The 19,288-nt window shown below is 35.9% G+C and overlaps 2 protein-coding genes across 4 annotated transcripts in view; one reads left to right on the forward strand and one right to left on the reverse strand.

Moving 5' to 3' along the window:
* Positions 1-584: 584 nt before the first annotated feature.
* Positions 585-10,372, forward strand: abraxas2 (abraxas 2, BRISC complex subunit). Of its 2 annotated transcripts, none has more exons than XM_067368510.1 (9): positions 585-708; positions 2,772-2,862; positions 3,607-3,643; positions 4,126-4,192; positions 4,346-4,536; positions 4,756-4,878; positions 5,464-5,548; positions 6,264-6,381; positions 6,452-10,372. In XM_067368510.1, the coding sequence occupies exons 1-9, from the start codon at positions 637-639 to the stop codon at positions 6,907-6,909; spliced, it is 1,242 nt and encodes a 413-aa protein (XP_067224611.1). In that variant the 5' UTR covers positions 585-636; the 3' UTR covers positions 6,910-10,372. The 2 variants fall into 2 exon arrangements, with proteins under 2 accessions (XP_067224611.1, XP_067224612.1); XM_067368511.1 differs by having other exon boundaries at positions 4,759-4,878.
* A 507-nt stretch (positions 10,373-10,879) lies between these two features.
* arhgap5 (Rho GTPase activating protein 5) overlaps positions 10,880-19,288 on the reverse strand; it is a 38,780-nt gene continuing 30,371 nt past the window's right edge. The window contains exons 5-8 of one of the 2 annotated variants that reach the window (XR_010892534.1): positions 17,775-17,906; positions 13,174-13,279; positions 11,894-12,919; positions 10,880-11,269 (exon numbers count right to left, since the gene is read on the reverse strand). Coding sequence is in view for 1 of the 2 variants with exons in the window: in XM_067367785.1 (XP_067223886.1) it covers positions 12,604-12,919; positions 13,174-13,279; positions 17,775-17,906 (554 nt within the window). In the remaining variant the exon portion in view is untranslated. Of the gene's footprint in view, positions 11,270-11,557; positions 12,920-13,173; positions 13,280-17,774; positions 17,907-19,288 lie in introns of those variants that run through there. The other variant, XM_067367785.1, reaches the window with a different exon arrangement.

Genomic DNA, 19,288 nt, shown 5'->3' on the forward strand with positions numbered 1-19,288 from the left:
CTTTTATTGTACATTCAAAATTGAAAGCAAAGCGATACACATTTGACATGAATATAAAATAATAATAATGAAGGGTCTCAAAAGAAAATATATTAAATAAATATTTAAATAAAAAACCATACAGTTGACAAATGGTGCAGTTCAAAAAACAGTTAATGAATTTGCAGTTATGTAAATAATATGTCAGAATTTGATTATTATTGTTTTGGTTGTTCTGTTTTTTTTTTTTTTTTTAGCTATGCTTTTTCCGTCAGATAAGCATATACATGTTATTTTTAACGTTTTATTTATAACGTTAAGGTAAATACTATAATTTACATACCAAGTAAGTATATAAATGTATTTTTAATAACGTTTTATTTATAAAGTTGTAAGGGTTTCAAGGAAAATATTTTGTTTATGTACCAAACAGATAAATGCACAACATTTTATTTATGTATTTATTAAAATACATCATTCTGTCAAACATAAAAACGCCTGTTCACTTTTTAGGGTCAGCATTATGATATATATATATATATATATATATTTTTTTTTTTTTTTTTTTTTTTTTACCTCATCAGAAGATGTTTATTCATGGACAGGCTGGACAGTGCGTGCGCAAAGGATTGTGGGCTCGGCGCGTATGTTTCCATCATGGCGGCGTCAATTTCGGGATACACTTTTAGTTCTGTGTGTTATCACAGTGCCAACAGCAATTCTGACCATGTAAGTACGTTGTCACCTGACTTTGAGGCTGAATGTTTAAGGGCACGATCGCATAGCGAAACAACAAACCGTTTATTCCATCAAATCAGAATTAATTCATTTCCCGGTGTCATCTTCCTGGTGTGGCTACAGAAAGGCTGTGTATCAAAACCTGGTGAGCTGTCTATCTAGACAGCGTTGGTAAGGATCAAGGATGCATTAGAACATGCAGAACTCGAAGTCTTTGGTATTTTTGTAGTATTTCATGTCTGCGGCGCTTCAGATATCGTAATTCTAATAGAGCTGACTCAGAGCGCGCCTTTGATGCAAAACTAAATGCGGTCTAGATAGGCAGCTTACTAGGATTTGAGACGCAGTCAGGGTGACAGCTAGCAAACCTACAAGCCGACGGATTTTACAAGCTTGCCCGAAAGTGGCATTGCCGTTTATTCAGTGTATCATCGCTCGCTATCATTAATGTATTCTGCCCGGTAGCGTTCAGTGAATTAAATCTCGTCGACATAGTGTTATAGGTGTCAATGCCCTAAATAATCACATTAGCTGACTGGCTAACTTGTTTGTCAGAAACAACTGTCAAATGCAAACTCGAATGTGTAACAGACATACTGAATGAAGTATTCACAAATTGCTTACATTGATAATGATCATTTTTATAGCCTTTTAATATTTGTGTCATTCCCTCTAATGTAATATTTGAGACATTAGGAAGTAGGTGATCTGCCATTGACCCTGCAGGCTTCGCATAGTTGTTTTGAGCTGGTTGGTCAGGTGTTATGCTTAACCTGTTTTCAACCTTTCAAAGATATTACTTTTGTGTGTGTGTGTGTGTTTTCCTTATTGACTATCTAAATGACAACCACTTTAGTTTTGTTTTTAACGTATTTGTGGGATGGACTGTCAACATCTTAAAAAATGTATATGTGGGCTTTTGATACAAAACCACCTTCATGACCTAATTTTATTTTAATTGTAAAACATAATCAGCAATTTCAATGCAATCTAGTTGCTCAAACTGAAATGGTGCCTGGAGAACAGAGTTTCTGTTGTTCTTTCATTGCAGCAGTGAAATTTCTGTTTTTCAGACCACTTTGTACAAATTTGCATTATTTTTAACACATTTACTGCATGAATTCTGGGCACATTCATTCGACTAACATGTACACTTTGGTATATCATGAACATTAAAGGTGCAAATTTCATGTTTTGTTTGTTTTTTAAACACATCAAATATCTGTATCCCCCTTTAAATGGCATTCAGCCTGGAAGGGAAAAAAAATAAAATCAACTTTAATATTTTATTATTAGTAGTCTGCCTAACATAACTGTTGTGTCTGCTTAACTGAATACATGATGTTTACTAAGCACTAACCACTTGACACACTCATCTCTGACAGAATAAATCCTAACTGTAATATTGAAACAATCATTTTCTGTAAAGCTGCTTTGAAACAATATGTATTGTAAATTGCACTACACAAATAAACTTAAACTGAACCCAAGAAGCCCAGATGGCGTGACAGCATAATTTTTGTTTATTGCTAGGAAATTGCTAAACCATACAAAGGTTTAAAGCTGTATGTAGTAATAGGGCTGTAATAAAAAAATAACATTAATAATGATTACTTAATTTTTAAACAGTTGCATGAAGTTGTAGAAGGTGTCTATTCAGTTTCGTCCATATTTACATTCTATCTTAAAGTCGGAATGAAACTAGCCTTGTCTTCCCTTCTGTGATGTGTATATTTGAGTGAAACGGCTTCTCGAACAAGAAAAAATGATTGTCCATTGGGAATTGATTGGATCGTTGGATGGTTGTGGTTTGCTATTGCTGTGATCTCATGCGAGTGACAGGTTGGCTCGGCCTCGTGCCAGTAAACACATCATCAGAGAAGAGAAGAGATGTCACTGTCAGAGGGAGGGGAAGTTATTTTGATTAAAGATTATGAGGACACATTAAAAAAAAAAAGATGTGCATGGATAAATCATTTATAATAAATACTGCAATATTCAATATGCAAAAGTCAATTTTGATGCACAGCCAAAATGTTTACTGACTCTTTTAGGAGGGCTTCCTGTTGGGAGAAGTGAGACAAGAGGAAACTTTAAACATCAGCGACTCGCACATCGGTAGCTCAGAATTCCTCACTGTAATAGGTAAAACTATGTTTGATTTTTTTTTACTGTCTTAAAGCTACAGATACAAATGTAGTGATTTTCATGACCATTCTCATCACTGAAATCCTTGGTGGAAACCTCATTCCAGTCTCCGATCACAGACATAACATGTTTCGCAGTGAGGACGTGATGACCTTCCTCTGTGTTATCAGTTCAAGATATGGCTGATGTAATCTGTTCATTCTCAACCATCCAAAGTACTGTAGCAGTCAGCCCTGGTTGTCAATAACCTGATAAACCACCCAACTCTTCGACTGGATTTGTGTTTTTAAGTTTGTGTCGGCCAATATTTCTGAGGAAAGTCTTGAGGCCTCAGAGATAAAGCTTCATACATCAAAGTAGACCATTTTTTTTTGCTCCGAAATGCTGGAAATAGCTCCTCTCCAACATTAAGAGATCCTGTTTTCTGAGTTTGGCGCCGCTCCCAGACCCCTTCGTCTCTGATCACTTTACAAAGAATTTCACAAAGGCCTCCAACATTAAATGTGGGCCTGGATAGTATCTTATTTTGGCAGTAAGAAGTCATAATGAAGGTCATGTAGTCCTCTAGACAACTCTGCTCATGACAGCATACTACCTGCATACTTTTATTTGTCCATTCCAAGGTTAATGTTGCATGTATGCGTATGAATATTTAAATTTAGACCTTTTGAACTGTCACACCATGATTATTTTACTCAGATGTTGAATCTAATTGATCACTTGCATTTACTTGCATTTCAGAGGTCCATAATCATGAACCTTGTACACAACTGTTTAGGTAAGAACATCCTGCATTGGATTTAGTAGATGCATTGTATGTTATAAAAATATACACTATCATTTAAAAGTTTGGGGTCGGTACCATTTTTAAAAATGTTTACCAAAGCCACATTTATTTGACCAAAAAATACAGTAAAAGGTAGTATTGTGAAATATTATTACAATTTTAAAATAATTGTTCTCTATATTAATATATTGTAAAATATATATTCCTGTGATGGCAAAGCTGAATTTCCAGTTTAGTCACTTTTTGCAGAATAAAAGTATTAATTTCTTCTAAAAAATCTTTTAAAATCTTACTGCCCCAAACTTTGAATGTTATAAGAAACATACATTTTCTTTCTTTCTTTCTTTCTTTCTTTCTTTCTTTCTTTCTTTCTTTCTTTCTTTCTTTCTTTCTTTCTTTCTTTCTTTCTTTCTTTCTTTCTTTCTTTCTTTCTTTCTTTTTAATCAAACTTACAGTTGTCTTGCATGTTGCAGCTTTTATGACTATGCAGGTAACGTCAATGAAGAAAATCTCAACAGAATCCTCAAGGATAGAAGAAAAGTAAGCAGTTACCATAAAATATGCATAAAAATGTGAGAGAGACAAATAAATTATTAACAGGTACCATGACCGATTCTTTGTCCTACGTTGTGCTTCTTTGTGTGTTTAAATCAGCCGACCCACTTCACACTTCACTTTCTTCTTCCTGTGCAGAATGTTATCGGCTGGTACCGGTTTCGAAGGAACACCCAACAGCAGATGTCATTTAGAGAGCAGGTGATCCATAAGCAGTTGACCAATATACTTGGCATCCCAGATCTGGTCTTCCTTCTCTTCAGTTTCATCTCCACAGCCAATAGTTCCACACATGCTTTGGAGTATGTGCTCTTCAGGCCCAACAGAAAGTATGTACTAGCTATTTAATACTAACTTTATGGAGATATGTAATCCTGTCTGGGAAAAAAAAAAAAATTAAAAATCATGATTCATTTTAACTTTAAAATGTATTACACTTATAATAATTTCTCTTTTATTGTTATTTCATAATAATGTTTGTAAATGGCACCATTTAGCTGATAACGTGTTTATAAGTGTTTCTGTTGGAATTCTGATATTTATCCCAGCAGGTATAATCAGAGGATATCTCTAAGCATCCCAAACCTGGGCAACACCAGTCAACAGGAATATAAAGTCTCATCTGTGCCGAATACCTCCAAGAACTACGCCAGTGTCATTAAAGAACATGGGTGAGGCAACCTGACTGTAATGTTCGATATTCTTATTGACGTGTTACAGAATGTAGCTATAGGAAATGATTGCGTTTTTAAAGTTTTCAAAAGAAGTCTCTTATGCTCACCAATGCTGTATTTATTTTATTGAAAATGCAGTAAAAACGGTAATATTGTGAAATATTATTAAATTTAAAGTAGCTGTTTTCTATTTTAATATATTTTCTAAAATATAATTTATTCCTGTAATGGCAAAGCTGAATTTTCAGCATCATTACTCCAGTCTTCAGTGTCACATGATCCTTCAGAAATCATTCTAATATGCTGATTTGGTTGTCAAGAAAAAATATTATTATTTTCAGTGTTAAAAACGGTTGTGCTGCAAAATATTTTTGTGGAAACTGTGATACATTATTTTCAGGATTCTTCAACATTCAAAAGAACAGCATTATTTGAAATATAAATCTTTTAAATGACTTTGTAAATGTCTTTTTTTTTTTCTTTTTTTTTTGAAAGAATCTAATACTTTTATTTTTTGCTGCAGTAAATACTTGAATATATGATTGCTAATTACTATTACTACATTACTATTATTATTTATAGGACTGACTTCTTTGATAAGGATGGCGTGATGAAAGACATTCGAGCTATCTTTCAGGTGTACAGTGCCCTTCAAGAAAGAGTGCAGGTGAGTTACACAATTATACTGCTTAGCTTTAAGATCAATCTAGGAGATGCTTGTAAACATACAGCACAGTTTGTAAGTCCATAACAAGGGCTTAACCTTAATGTTTTGCTCACCAGCCACTGTGGCTAGTGGTTTTCCAAAGTTACTAGCCACTCAGCATTTTCACTGGCCACAATTTTGTTGTAGGGAAATTACTTTTTATTATGGCTGTGATGATACACTTAGCTCATGAGACGATACACGATACTGGGTTGATTGTTGTTGTTGCACTTTACAGCATGACCCTGTGTAATACTGACCAAATAACATTTAATTCAAATGTCCACTTAATCTTTAATATTTTGCCACTTCTTTATGATTGAAATACTACAACCACTCTCATTTCTTGAACAAGAATATGAGGAGTTGTGGACATCAAATCTAATGCAAACTCAAAGCAAAGGTTTAAACTTTTATTTTGAAATTGTGATGAACAACAGTTCACAAGTTTAGAAACATATTGATGTATTCTCTTGTCTTGACATAGATTTATAAATGATTTACATTACAAGTAGCTAGTAGAAGTGACTGTGTTACACACCACTGTTGAAATCCAACAGCATTTGTCCTGGTAATAACATTTAAATGTTTTAAATAAATACAGCCAGAAATACTTGTCTAATGTTTAGAATAATGCTGAGGATGTGCTATCTATGAATTTTCTGTCATTCTGCAGGCGGTGTGCTGTGAAGTAGATCAAAGTGAACGAGTGAGGGAGAAAATCCAAGAAGAAGTGAACAAACTCAAAGAGGAAATCGCTCTCAGGAAACGTAACAGTGCTGAGGAAGAGAGAAGTATGTGCTGATGTGAATTTGCAAAAAAAGGAAAGAATTTCTTTTAAAATCTTCTTTATTTTTTCCACAGGACTACAAGAGGCAGCCGCTGTCACGCTTCCCGATAACTCTGCCCTTCCCGACTCCTCACACTCTTCGCTGACTCGAGTCGTGCTCTCAGGTCCCTCAGTGGAGCCCAATTTAGAGAGACCCGTAAACTCGTCGTCTCCACCAATCTACAGCACCACACTGCCTCCAGATTCACCAAGCGCTATACTGCTACCGCGGCCCCAAGCCGTGGGCTCGCCCGGCCACCCATCTCCCAGTTTGGGCCTGGGCAACGGAGACGGCTCGAGCTCAGATTCCCTGAACCGCCAGGCCACCGGCCAGGAAGACCAGGAGGATGAGGATGAGGACGACGACAGTAGCGAGTATGAAAATTTAGTTAGTGAGCAATTGCAGTCACCTTCCTTATCGGAAGCTGTTACAGTAGGACGACCGGCTACCGTGTGGCCCGACGGAGATGCCCACAGCCCTCCGGGCTCATAGTAATTGAACAAACTAACAGAACTACAGGTGATCGTGAGGCCGGTGGTGTTCACAACAAACAAGCACTTGCCTTTTGTGTCCTGTTGTACACATTTAACAGCTCTGTTCAGGGGACGTCATCGGGTTGTGACGGACTCCGAAGTGGTGATGGAATGATGTTCCCATCTTTGTGGACCGACGGACCCCATTTTCTCCGTTTCATGCTATTTGTTTGGTTGGAGAGGTGCATCCTGCTTATCTCGGCGTCTGCTACTCACTGGAGTCATTCAGTTCTTGCACCATTTACCTCTTGCACTGTTTTGCCTTCATTTGATCTGCGTTTAAATAGAAAAGCAAAGGGAAAGATGTTTTTTTGCGGCCTTCAAACACATCTCTGTGTGAGCTTAAACCATCACTTGTTTATTGTCTCGCTTCATACATCTGAATGGACAAAAAAAGAAAAGGAAAAAAAATCAGCAGTTATAATAAGTGCTTAGGACTGCAGCTGCCTGACACTTGAACAGTTTTTGTTCTAGAAAATGTATTTTATTTTTGGTTTTATTAGTTATATTGGATTTAATTGAGTAATATAATGGCCTATTCATGGGGAGGGAAAAGATAATTTTTGGTCTCAATGACTATATAATTTTCTTTAATGCTTGTATTTTTTTTATGACATACTGTAGATCACTACTAATTTCATTGGCTTAAAGCAAACATGTTTTTGTCCTGATGAATGAACCGATGATTATATTATATTTTGCTGCACTTCAAACTTTTACCATTGAGCTTTAACTGATTTTACCGGTTGTGCGATTTGATGGAGCCAATCAGAAACTGGAAGGGTCCAAATGCAGCATCATCGATCTCAGGATTGTTTTACAGTACCAGGACTGTTGCTTTCTCTCATCATTTTGTCCACGTCTTTTTTCATTAGTTGAGAATATATGACCGCTTTACTCAAAGCAATGCAGCGGTGGATCAGTTTAGCGCTCTATGATAATGTGAAATAAAGATTTCAGCCATATGCAGCAGAACTTATAGAACTTATAGAAGCACAGTTTTGTCATCTTTTAGTTGACGTTTTGCTGTCTGATCAAACCAAAATGGCTTTTCCCCTCTAAAGTTTGCTTGTGTGTGAGTCTCAGAAAAACATGTCTGGGTTACTTTACCTTTAACCATTAAATAATAATAATTTACCATTAAATAATATTATATAAATTATATATTGAGTAAAATATTAATATATACATATGGTTATCATTCTTTATTATTTATCTGTGTTTGTATAGGTAGTATAACATACTAGCATGATGTATAAATACATTAAGTTTAGTTTTTATGTTTTCATAACTTTTTTGCAATAAAGTAATACGATATATGAGATTTGGGGGAAAAACAGAAACTGTTGCAAAAAAACTTGCTACGTAAAAACTTGTAACAAAACTCAATGGTACAAAAACATACTCTTCATTGTTTTACATACATGCATATGTGAAATATGATTAGGACATGTTCTTGTGAGATTCACGCATGTAGTGCGTATTGCCAACAATTTGGGCAAATTGAATTGAGATTGAGGAGCTGATGGACTTTTTCACCCAAAGAATTCAAAAACTCATTTCTTTGTTTTATCTCAGGATTTGATGCTCTGACTTTTATTTTGGCAGAGGCCGTGAATGTCTCACTTTTCATTCAGTATATTTCTCCAGTTCTGTGTAGGACAAAAAAGCTCCCTGGCTTGAGTGTGAATGAGTACACTGACAGATGATTTAGTCAGATGTATCATGTTGAATTGACCGTCTGCTTTAAATGTTTCTGCCTTTAAATGTTACACATCTTCATGCGCAAGGCCAAAAAACACCACTGCCCATGGATTTTGGAAAATTGAAAGCGTTAAAGTGAACAGTGACACTGATATGGTGAAATGCCACGCTTAAATTTGACGTTTGTTTGGACAGCTGGCAGCCAGTCCCTCAGAGCTTTAAAAAAAAAAAAATTGATTTTATCATATTAACATGTTCCTTAGAAAGTTTTGAATGAGCATAAATGCCACTTAAGATGAGGAAAATATATATGCATATACACATACACAGTCTGATTTTTTTTTTATTTTTTTTTTTACAAATATTTACTATTTATGATTAATCAATTCATAAGTCAATTCATAGTGACCTATTCTGAACATCTCAAGACAACTCATTCAGTGTCAATCCTGCTGCCATATTGCTTTTTGCCCTCCTCTTATAGATGCTTTCAAATCTGATAACGAAATAAATCAAAATGTGGCAGTGTGCCATTTTAATGGGGAAATAGCAATGATGTGATTGTCGTTTTTATTGTCAGTTTAGTCAGATCGAGCAGCTGTAAATGACTAACATTGTTCCCATCAGAACTGAACTGAACTCTCGTGTTTTAGTGCAGTCTGTGGTTGGCAGCACCTCCAAGCATTAACCGTTCCCATCTACTTCTGTCATAAATTTTCCACCATGTTATCAAATACAATGCAAATTCCCAAATATACAGTTAGCAAACACATATTTTATCTTTAGCATCCTTTGGTGGCTAATTTGACCATTGTCATCATTTACTCACCCTCATGTAGTTCAGATTACTTCTTTTTTTTCCCCTGTAGAACACAAAAGGAGATATTTTGAAGATTGTTCATGCTACTTTTTCCACACAATGAAAGTGTATAGGGATCAGGTTCTGTCAAGCTTCATGAAGGACAAAAAACACTATAAACACATCATTAAGCTGGTCTTTATGACCTATGCTTTATATTGTAATTATACTATATTGTATGCACTATATTGTATTGATATCTTTATGTCATGAAATGAGAAATTTAAGTTGAGGTCGTGGACAGGACATTCACTTTTAGTATGGAAAAGAGCAGCTAGAACATTATGTTAGTCATACAGGTTTTGAAAGACATGAGATAATATTTTATCCAGATTTATGTTCAATAATCACATTTTCTTTTTTGTTTATAATTTCATTCATTAAAATGATTACTATAATATTTGAATAAAAAGATTTTTTAACATACATAAATATTTGTTAAATAATTAGGAACATTCTTTAAAAACTGGCACTCGACGGCAAATTTTGGCGTGTGATTTGCTAACCTCATATTTCACAATAACTCCACCTCCAGCTAAGAATAACTATTTGATTTGTTACTCTTTACACAAGGCAAAGACATTTGAGAGATCAAATATACGAGTTCGAGAGTAAGAACAATCCCCCTTTCACTGTATGTGACCCTTTCAAATTCTCACCTTTGATGGCAAAAGCTTTCAGCCGACTGCTGAGAAAGTAAGCTGGAACATGACTTCCTTTAAAAGAAATGTCGAATATTTTATCATATACACTAAATTTTGTGCTTGAGGCTAGTTGTGTTAGCATCTTTGTTGCAAAACAAACACTTGGGAATTGTGACTACTGCCTAATAATGTAAACAAATAAAATAAAGTGCAGTAGCTACCGCACGCTTGGATTGAGTTGTGTAGTTCATAACCTCACCTCAAGGTGGCGTTCCTCATTCACAGGTCTGCAGCGGCGCTCACTGACAAATGTGCGTCTTTCAACGGCGACTTTATACCAAACCAATATTGCAGGCAGGGTGAAGTTCGGCTTCTTTTAAACTCCCAGCAGTCAATCTTAAGGTAAGATGATTTTATTGGTCACACAATAAGGTCCCATTAGCTAATGTTTGTTAATTCATCAACAATGAGCAATGCATTTTATACAGCATTTATTAGTCTTTGTTAAACTTCATAAATTGCTGATTGTTAGCCAGCTCAGGTCCATTAATAATGTTAACATAGACATAATTTGATTTTAATAAGTTATTATTAAATGTTAAAATTAACATTACTCTATTTTAGAAATGGGAGTGGTATATTTTTGGTCTTTGGGCTGGCTGGTTTTGTTACGCAGATCTGGCAACCCTGGTTGCTGGGGACATTTTAAAGGCACGCTACCATTGGTTGGTTATTTTCTTCATATAATGTGCGACTGAAAAATAACATCAGGCAAACATCATTTGTCAAAATCATTTATTTACTATAATACATAGCAGATGATGTTAAAATATTTAGTTTGTACATCATATGAGGCAGTCATATGAACATAATGTTGCTCTTTTTTTAAAACTACACTAAATGGGATCCTAGCAGCTGCACACTTACCCTATTGAGCCCTTTCCTCCGTTTTAGTGAGTCAATTGAGATAAATCTTGTCATTTTTGTTCCCATCCATTCACATACAAGCTCTCGCATCACAACTAAACATCTCTGAGTTGTGCTGTATTCCACACAAAGACTGCAAGCTTTCTAAACAGCATCTGTTACAGTGGAACAAAATTCAGTACCATCTAATAAAAAAAAGAAAAAAAAAAAAGTTTTATTCATATAGGGAATTAAGTACAGTCAATGGATCTAACCCCAAATTTTAATACATCATACCACAAAGAGATCTGATTATAGGTTTTACAAGATTATACAGAGCTCCAGTACCCCGTGATTTTTGTTTCATCAGCCATCAAATGATGCCGCCTTTTATATATATTTATATATATATATATATATATATATATATATATATATATATATATATATATATATATATATATATATATATATATATATATATATATAGAGAGAGAGAGAGAGAGAGAGAGAGAGAGAGATATTTATATTTTCCTATTTTAGGGAAACAATTAAAGCCAAAATAATGATATTAAAATTCGAACTATGGCATGACACAAACAAACATATATAACAATTTTACCCCAGTTTAATGTTCCCTTAAACAAGTTAGGTAAAAAAAAAAGAAAAAAAAAGTCTTGCATAAAAACAGTTAAGCATTTACGGGTTTCCTCCGTGCTTACTCTTTCAGTTATTACAAGTGGCAAAGAACATGCAAATTCAGTTCACAAAATGAATTAACAGAACCATAGAAATTCTAAAGATGGTCTGTGGAACCGAAACGAACATACATGAAACAAGACGGAGATAACCAGGCGTCTTCTGAAGCCTGGATCTCTGAGATGTGCCAAATGGTTGCAGTGGGCTGTTTCCCTTTCTGTGGTTTCCAGAGTACGAGGGGCTCCTGGCTCAATGTCTGTAGGACAAAGTGCATCCTAGGCAGGTGCCCCTGATTTTATAAACTCATGTTAGTTCAATCCCAAATGCCTTGGGATACCACCACCCCAACTACGACTGCTGTCTTTAAGATAAAAATATCCTAAAAATATATCTTTAGTCCATTGTAAAATAAAAAGGGGACAAACACAAGCAGAAAAAATGGCACACTTTGCCATTATGGCAAGCCGTGCATGTGGTGTTGGTTTTAGTGAGTGACCGACAGCTCCATTGTCTTTCAAAACAAAACAAAATAAAAGTTTTATAAATATATCTTCCTTAAGTTTGTGATGTTTGAAATTAGTCAATCTGCACATTTACTGTGAAATTTACATTGACATTTTCTTTACAATTTTTCTTTACAGTTTTTATTCACTTTCATTCAGTCTGGCTAAGGAACAAAAAAAAAGGGAAGAGAAAAAAAAACAGGAAAAAAAAAGTCTTTTGCAAGTCACATTTTTGTACAAAAAAAAAAAAAAAAAAGAATAATTTTCACTTCTTATTTTGAGAGGCTTACACGCACACTTACAAGCATGTTGCAGTCAGCCAAATGTGAGCTGGGGGTCTAAATGAGGGGTTCGGGGGGCAGCGGGTGCTGGATCTGCTGTGGTTGGAGGGGAGGAGGGAGCTGCAGGGCCAGCAGAGACTCCAAGCCGTGGCCGTGTGGAGGAGGAGTCCCCTCAGCACTGGAGGGCTCTGTGATGTCACCACCATAGAAGAAATACTGGCACTGCTGGATGAAGGTCTCGATGACAGACTGGTTGAGTTTGGTGGTGGATAGCGTGTCCTTGTTCTCAAAATCAGGCCTCATGAGCGTAGGCCAGAAACAGATGGAGAGATTGTCGGCCGTCATCAACGTGGTCTTACTATGCTGACTTACCCTGGTGGAGGAAGGAGATACAAATTAATTTACAATTCAACTATTTTTTACATATAGATTTTCACAAGATATATTATTATACAATTTTGTCTTACATAATATCTTTTCATAATGTAAACAAAATTGGGTGGTGGTGGGAGGATTTCTGGGAATCAACCTCTTTATAAATAACAATCACTGGTATGAATTATTTATTAACATAGCATAAACAAAGAGAAACAATTTTTGCTAAAGAGGGGGAAGCCAAAGCTTTACCTGTTGAGGTGAGTGATGACATATTTGAAAACTTCATAGTTCACAGGAGGAAATTTTCTCACGATTTCTTTAAGCACCTGCAGTCTTTCGTAATGGTCTACGATTTCTAGAAAAGGACACATTGAACAAACTCATTATACAGAGAAATGAGGAAATTCAGAATTTAAAATAGTTGTGGCATTAACTCCTTCCAGTTGATACAAAAACTTCCTGTTAGGGTTTATTTTGTCATAGTAACTAGCTATTTATACATTAACCTGCTTATTACTTATTAAATAAATAAATTACTAAATAAAGACATGATTTGAGTTGTCAGAAAGTGATGCAAGATAAATCTAGCAATATTTGTAAATTACATATTTTATTAAAGAAGCATATTTTATATATATATATATATATATATATATATATATATATATATATATATATATATATATATATATATATATATATATATATAAGCAATACGGTACGAGAGACAGAGCTGTAACTGTATCGTGAATAAGTCATGGCTGAGGGACGTTGTTAGGCACGACGTGAAGCAACCCCTTCAGCCATGACCTATTCATGATACAGCACTAGCCTTGAATACCTTATTGCTTTTATAAAACGGTTACCACACAATACAAATATTAAAAGACAAAAATATGTATCAGTGCAACTTTCATCAACTAAACTTTCACTAAAGCCTTCCTTCCGCCAGAATAAATAGTCCCTGACCGTGAACTGCGACGTTACATTATTATGCCATTAGATGGCGGCAAAGACCGTCTTTTTGAGTGTATCAGTCAGTAGCAAAGACTTTTACATTGAAAAGACTGAATTGTTGTGAACATGGAACAAGACGCAACTGATAAATGCTTTGACTAGCGCTGTCAGTCACGGGAAAACCCCTTAACTGTTAAAAGGACAAGATAATACATCGGACATTTAAACTGATTTTTTATTATGAACATAGGACTGACCTGAAGTAAAATGATAAATCTGAATGCAGGTAATAAACTCGCTCAAACAAATTGATTATTAGATATTTAATTGTACATATTTCCCCTTGTTTTTATGCTTATTTACCTTGTCATCTAATGCCCACTTAAAGTTAATCTTTGTAAACTAGTAATTTAATAACACTGTTAAATGAAATTGTTAAACTTCAAAATGAATGTTAATTTTTTATACTGTACATTATAATGTTGTGATGCATATCTTCACTCGTAGCATTTAAATGACTGATTTTATTTTTTAGTGTTTTATTTTTAAAACACAGAAGTGATATAAGGATTATCTTTATGGTCAATATCTGTCCATCCTTATATATTATACAAAATTTGAAACCGCAAATTGACCCATCAGAATCCAGCATTCAGAGAGATGTGCAATCAGTGGACAAAATTCAACAAGGACTGAACATGGAAAACTAAGCAGCACATAAGAAACCACTGTATTGTATACACTGTGTATTTATTGTATTTTGTATATTTTATGTTCATGTCATGTCTTGTGCACTGTCTGGAGTATGTACCAAAGACTTTCTTCCACCACTTCTGGTGGTGTGACAATAAAGGTGATTTGATTTGAAACATTTCATCTTTCCCAGCAAAAAGACAATTAAGAAGATTTGCAGTTGTGTCTTAAACATCACCAAAAAGAGATTTCTCTATAAGATGCAATGAGCTACAATTGCCTGGCCGAGAACATGCGAGGGGAGGGAAAAGATAAAGGTGAAATATCAGTATGTTCATAGAGAACAGCATCCCAGCACTTTATTTCATTTATCTACAGCAGCAAGGATCAGAAATAACGAGGAGTATGTCACAGGGGGCCCTGGATTAGATTCAGCACTCGGAAGCATCAAACGGAAATGCAGATGCATTTAAATGACTTCTCAGCTACCTTGGGCTGGGATTAGACGGTGTGGTGATAGGATTAATATTGAACGTAGCTGAAAGCAGAAACCGGTATGCAAAGGATAGAAAAAAAAACTTGACCGTTAAAAAGACGAGCAGGTCTCTACTTGATCTCATAGTTGTAGCAGACACACTTCCTGTCTTTCTTGTAGCCGCAACCTGTGCTGATGTCACAGGTGAATGCTGTTTAACTAAACCCACCTCGTTTTACCTCAACACACTGCCAGTTTGTGAAGACTAATGTATGAATGAGAGGCTGAGGTCAGAGCTAGAGTCAGACATATGATTACAGATGGAGTCAACTGCAGGTTGACTTGCGCCTTCTTACACTAGCAATAAAATAAAGTGCTAACCCAGATCTCAATCCTTGTGTGAAATGTGAAAATCAGCACATTAGAAGACTTGAGTAATGCCTGCTGAAAATTTAGCTTTGCCATCACAGGAATAAATTCCATTTTAAAATATATTTTACCAGACTGTCTAAATTGTTGGTGAAATTTCATTCACGTCTGTAAATCACATCAGATTTTGTATGATCAAACTAAAAAAACTGAACTGAACCAAGTACACGCACTCTCCCTGATTTGGTCCAAAAACACGCTTCAAACTCACAAAACTGGTAGTGTCAACACTACCGAAAAAGAAAAATTCACACACTTTATTATTTAAAGGTATGGTAGAGCTTTTTCAGAGAGGCTCCCACTCTCCCTTCAGAGCGTCTCCAAAGCCACGCCTCCTCCAAAACACATGAACGCGTACAGCAGGTAGTAAATAAAAGTGTCACGAGAGACGGCGTTAAACTACCTCATGTCTCAAAGCATATAACATTACATGAACATAAACAACTTAAAGAGCACTGACCTGTACAAACTGACTGCTGCAGATTCATTTCGGCGTTGACAGTGCTGCCATTGAAGCGCATAAATTCGAGTCACAAACTGCTCCAAGTATAATGTCACGAGTTTTCATCCCTTTCAAATTACGGTAGTTATAGCGTGAATGCAGCATAAGCTCATTATTTTGGTACAGGAGGATCTGTAAAACGTGGCTGCTGTTTTGGTTGCGGTGCTCGTGACTGACGTCGGTCTTAACTCTGCATAGCATGAAACGCGCTGATGACGTATGATGTCAGCGTGAACAGTGTGCACGAGGGTATGTAAAAACATACAGGTAAGACATCCTATCGTATCACTTTGATCGAGGGATATGATCGGACTAACATTTTATGGTCCACAGAAATGCATATAAATACTTTTAGACCACTTAAAGGGGTGGTTCGTTGCAATTTCACTTTTTTAACTTTAGTTAGTGTAATGTTGCTGCTTGAGCATAAACAGTATCTGCAAAGTTACAGCGTTGAAAGTTCAATGCAAACGGAGATATTGTCTTATAAAGTTAAGGAAGTTTAACGCCTACAAAAATGACCGGTTTGGACTACAACGAGCTTCTTCCCGGGTTGGTGACATCATAAACCCTGCAAACACTCCCCTGGGCGAGGCCATGTGGCGCAGCAAAATGGAAGTGGAAGAGTTGTGCACGCCGGGCGCGTGCGACGTGTCAAAAGATAATAGAACCCGTTATAATCAGTGATATTTTCTACACTGGATGCGGCGCTGAAGACAGCTTCCAGAATCTACACGAGTTCAATGCTGGATTTGCACAAAGGCTATTACTGAAAGAAGCAGTTCCCACTTTAAAAGCAGAAGCTGCCGTTTAATGGCAAAAAGTAAAGTAAAGTACGTTTTATTGTTTGTACATGTCTTTTAAACGTATAGTTCTGTTGCTATTTTTGATTGCATCAACGACGTAAACAAAGACCAACACGTTTTTGCTTCGCTAGCCAGTTAGCTAAATTCTACAAACACCAAAAAAATAGACAAACAGTTGTTCATGCTGTAAATTAAACGCTACCTTTACAAAAATGCTACTACTCAGTCATGTATTCGGCTACAGTAAAGCTTTAAATCAGGATAAAATCATATATTGAAAACTAACAAACAGCAGTGACAGCATCTAAACACTTTGACACAAATACAAAATGAAATACCATTTATAAACTTCCTTTTAAAGCCGCGATTGCAGAGGTTCTGCTTGACCCTCTTCATCTGGGTCTGATTCAGCTCAATTTGATACAGCAATATAGATGCCATTATTTATATTTCCACTGAAGCAGAAGCACACGTAACCGGTAATGGTAGGGGGTGTGGCGTTTACGGACGCTTTAGTGAATCCTGAGCGAATCACGATACACTGGGCCAGCTACCCAATCTGAGCACATTGTGTATTTCGGAGAGAGTGGCTTCATAGACTCAGGAAGTCAAACGAGCCATTCAAATGACAACAGAGGTGTAGAATAAATGTAAAATATATGAAAAATACAGCGTTTCCAAAAAAAAAGCATTAAGACATGTTAAACTGCGCCCCAAAAACACAATCAAGCCAAAAACAAAACAAAACAAAAAACACAACCACCCCTTTAACTTAGGTGATTGCTAACGGGTTGTGAAGAGACTTTCAACCAGCATAACAAAAAATGTTTTTTAAAGCATGCCACTGAATGCTACACAACTGTCAGGTTTAATGAATATTTTGAAACAATATGCAACTAGTAAAATGAAACCATTCTAAAGCAGTCCGTTACCACAAACCTCAGACAAAAGAGGAAACGATTGAGAAATTTAATGAGTCGATACTTACTGGCTGCTTCCACTAGCTCTGGATGGAGAGAGTACGGTATGAGGGGGTCAGGGAGGTCAGCAAAGAAGGCCTTTAGGGCCCCAGCCACGGCGTTCACAGCTACATCCATCACTATCAGGTCAATGCTGTGGTCTGAGAGAAGAACGAAAATAGTGTGAGCTTGTGTAAGCATCCAACTGCCTTTATCAGTGTTGGTAAAGCCACTAAAACAGATTTAACGGGATTGAGCAGAATAGAAGGAAAACTATGGAGGGAAAACGGAAAATAAATAGGAATGAGAGAGGAAAGAGAGGAGAAAGAGAGGCTGTAAGAGCCGGGTTTAAGGTGAAATGACAGCTGTCAGATTAGATCTCTGCAAAGGCACTGAATGAACACAAGAAGGGGTAAAAGCACCCAATTCACAGTATCGTGAGGATGGAGAAGAATAAAAGAGAGAAAGACTAATGGCTCCTGGCCAGTGGGCAGACTGATGCCTATAGTGACTGTTTTGGGTAAGCGATGGCTCACTGAATGAATAATGTGGTCACTTGGCTGAAGATTTTCCGGAATGCAAATATAATAAATTTGGAAATACATCACAAAGTAAAAATGAAAAAGAGCTTTTGCTAAGCACAACCATTTTGATGCCATTGTTTTTAACTCAAGTGTTACATAACGTGCTAAAAGGTGCTTTTGCATGGATGCCAGACTTCCTTTATGAATAATCTTATCATTTCATTCCTGTCCATCAAGTTCCAAAGGAGAAGATAAAAAAATGAAATGAGATGAAGTAAAAGATTGCATTCACTGCATTATCTACAATAGTCACGGTTATTTATTATATAAGCCATTTTTTCATTGAATTTGCAAAATAACTACATTATGATGTAAACAGTTTCTGTGAAATAACATTACTTATGGCATGGAATACATTTCGGTCATACCGCCCACCGCTAGCCTGTAACTGCCTCAATATATCGTCAGCGTAGTGACAATTTAATTCTGAGCTTTAAAAAGAGATCATAACAGATCACTTTAATGTATCACAAGGAGATTTAAGCTAAAAATGTCCTGCATAAGCTAATAACTAGTGCAAATCACAGCTTGATGGAGGCCTGCAGGCACCAAGCCAGTCAGAAGCCACAAATGTCAAGTTTGTTTTTACAGGAATGGTCCATTTACAGTGTGACAGATCATAATTGTGTAATTCAGGGCCTGTTTCTCATCATTCATGCTGGTGAGTGTTGCTGAATATTCACTAGTCTTGATAGATATAAGATACAGATAATTGCATACAATATGATTAACGCATTACAAAGTGATTAATTACTGTAATTTAATTATTTTTCCCTTAAAAAGGTAACTGACTATTTTCTGTAATTTCATTCATTTTGATGCCATTGCATTAAATACTGTACAAACACCTCTACATAAACCAATCTAACATCAAAACTTAATGAGTAATTAATACAGCAATCTGATTACACTACTGAAGATATAATTAATAGCTGCAAACTATATAAATACTGCATACT

Source organism: Chanodichthys erythropterus, chromosome 18, assembly GCF_024489055.1.
Source record: "Chanodichthys erythropterus isolate Z2021 chromosome 18, ASM2448905v1, whole genome shotgun sequence".
Classification (NCBI taxonomy): Eukaryota; Metazoa; Chordata; class Actinopteri; order Cypriniformes; family Xenocyprididae; genus Chanodichthys; species Chanodichthys erythropterus.

Excerpts from the sequence above, each read along its gene's own strand:
- abraxas2 (XM_067368510.1), top strand. The coding sequence starts at position 637 with ATGGCGGCGTCAATTTCGGGATACACTTTTAGTTCTGTGTGTTATCAC. Across the intron at positions 4,193-4,345 it reads TCCTCAAGGATAGAAGAAAA|AATGTTATCGGCTGGTACCG; the intron begins GTAAGCAGTTAC and ends CTTCCTGTGCAG. Across the intron at positions 4,879-5,463 it reads AGTGTCATTAAAGAACATGG|GACTGACTTCTTTGATAAGG; the intron begins GTGAGGCAACCT and ends TATTATTTATAG.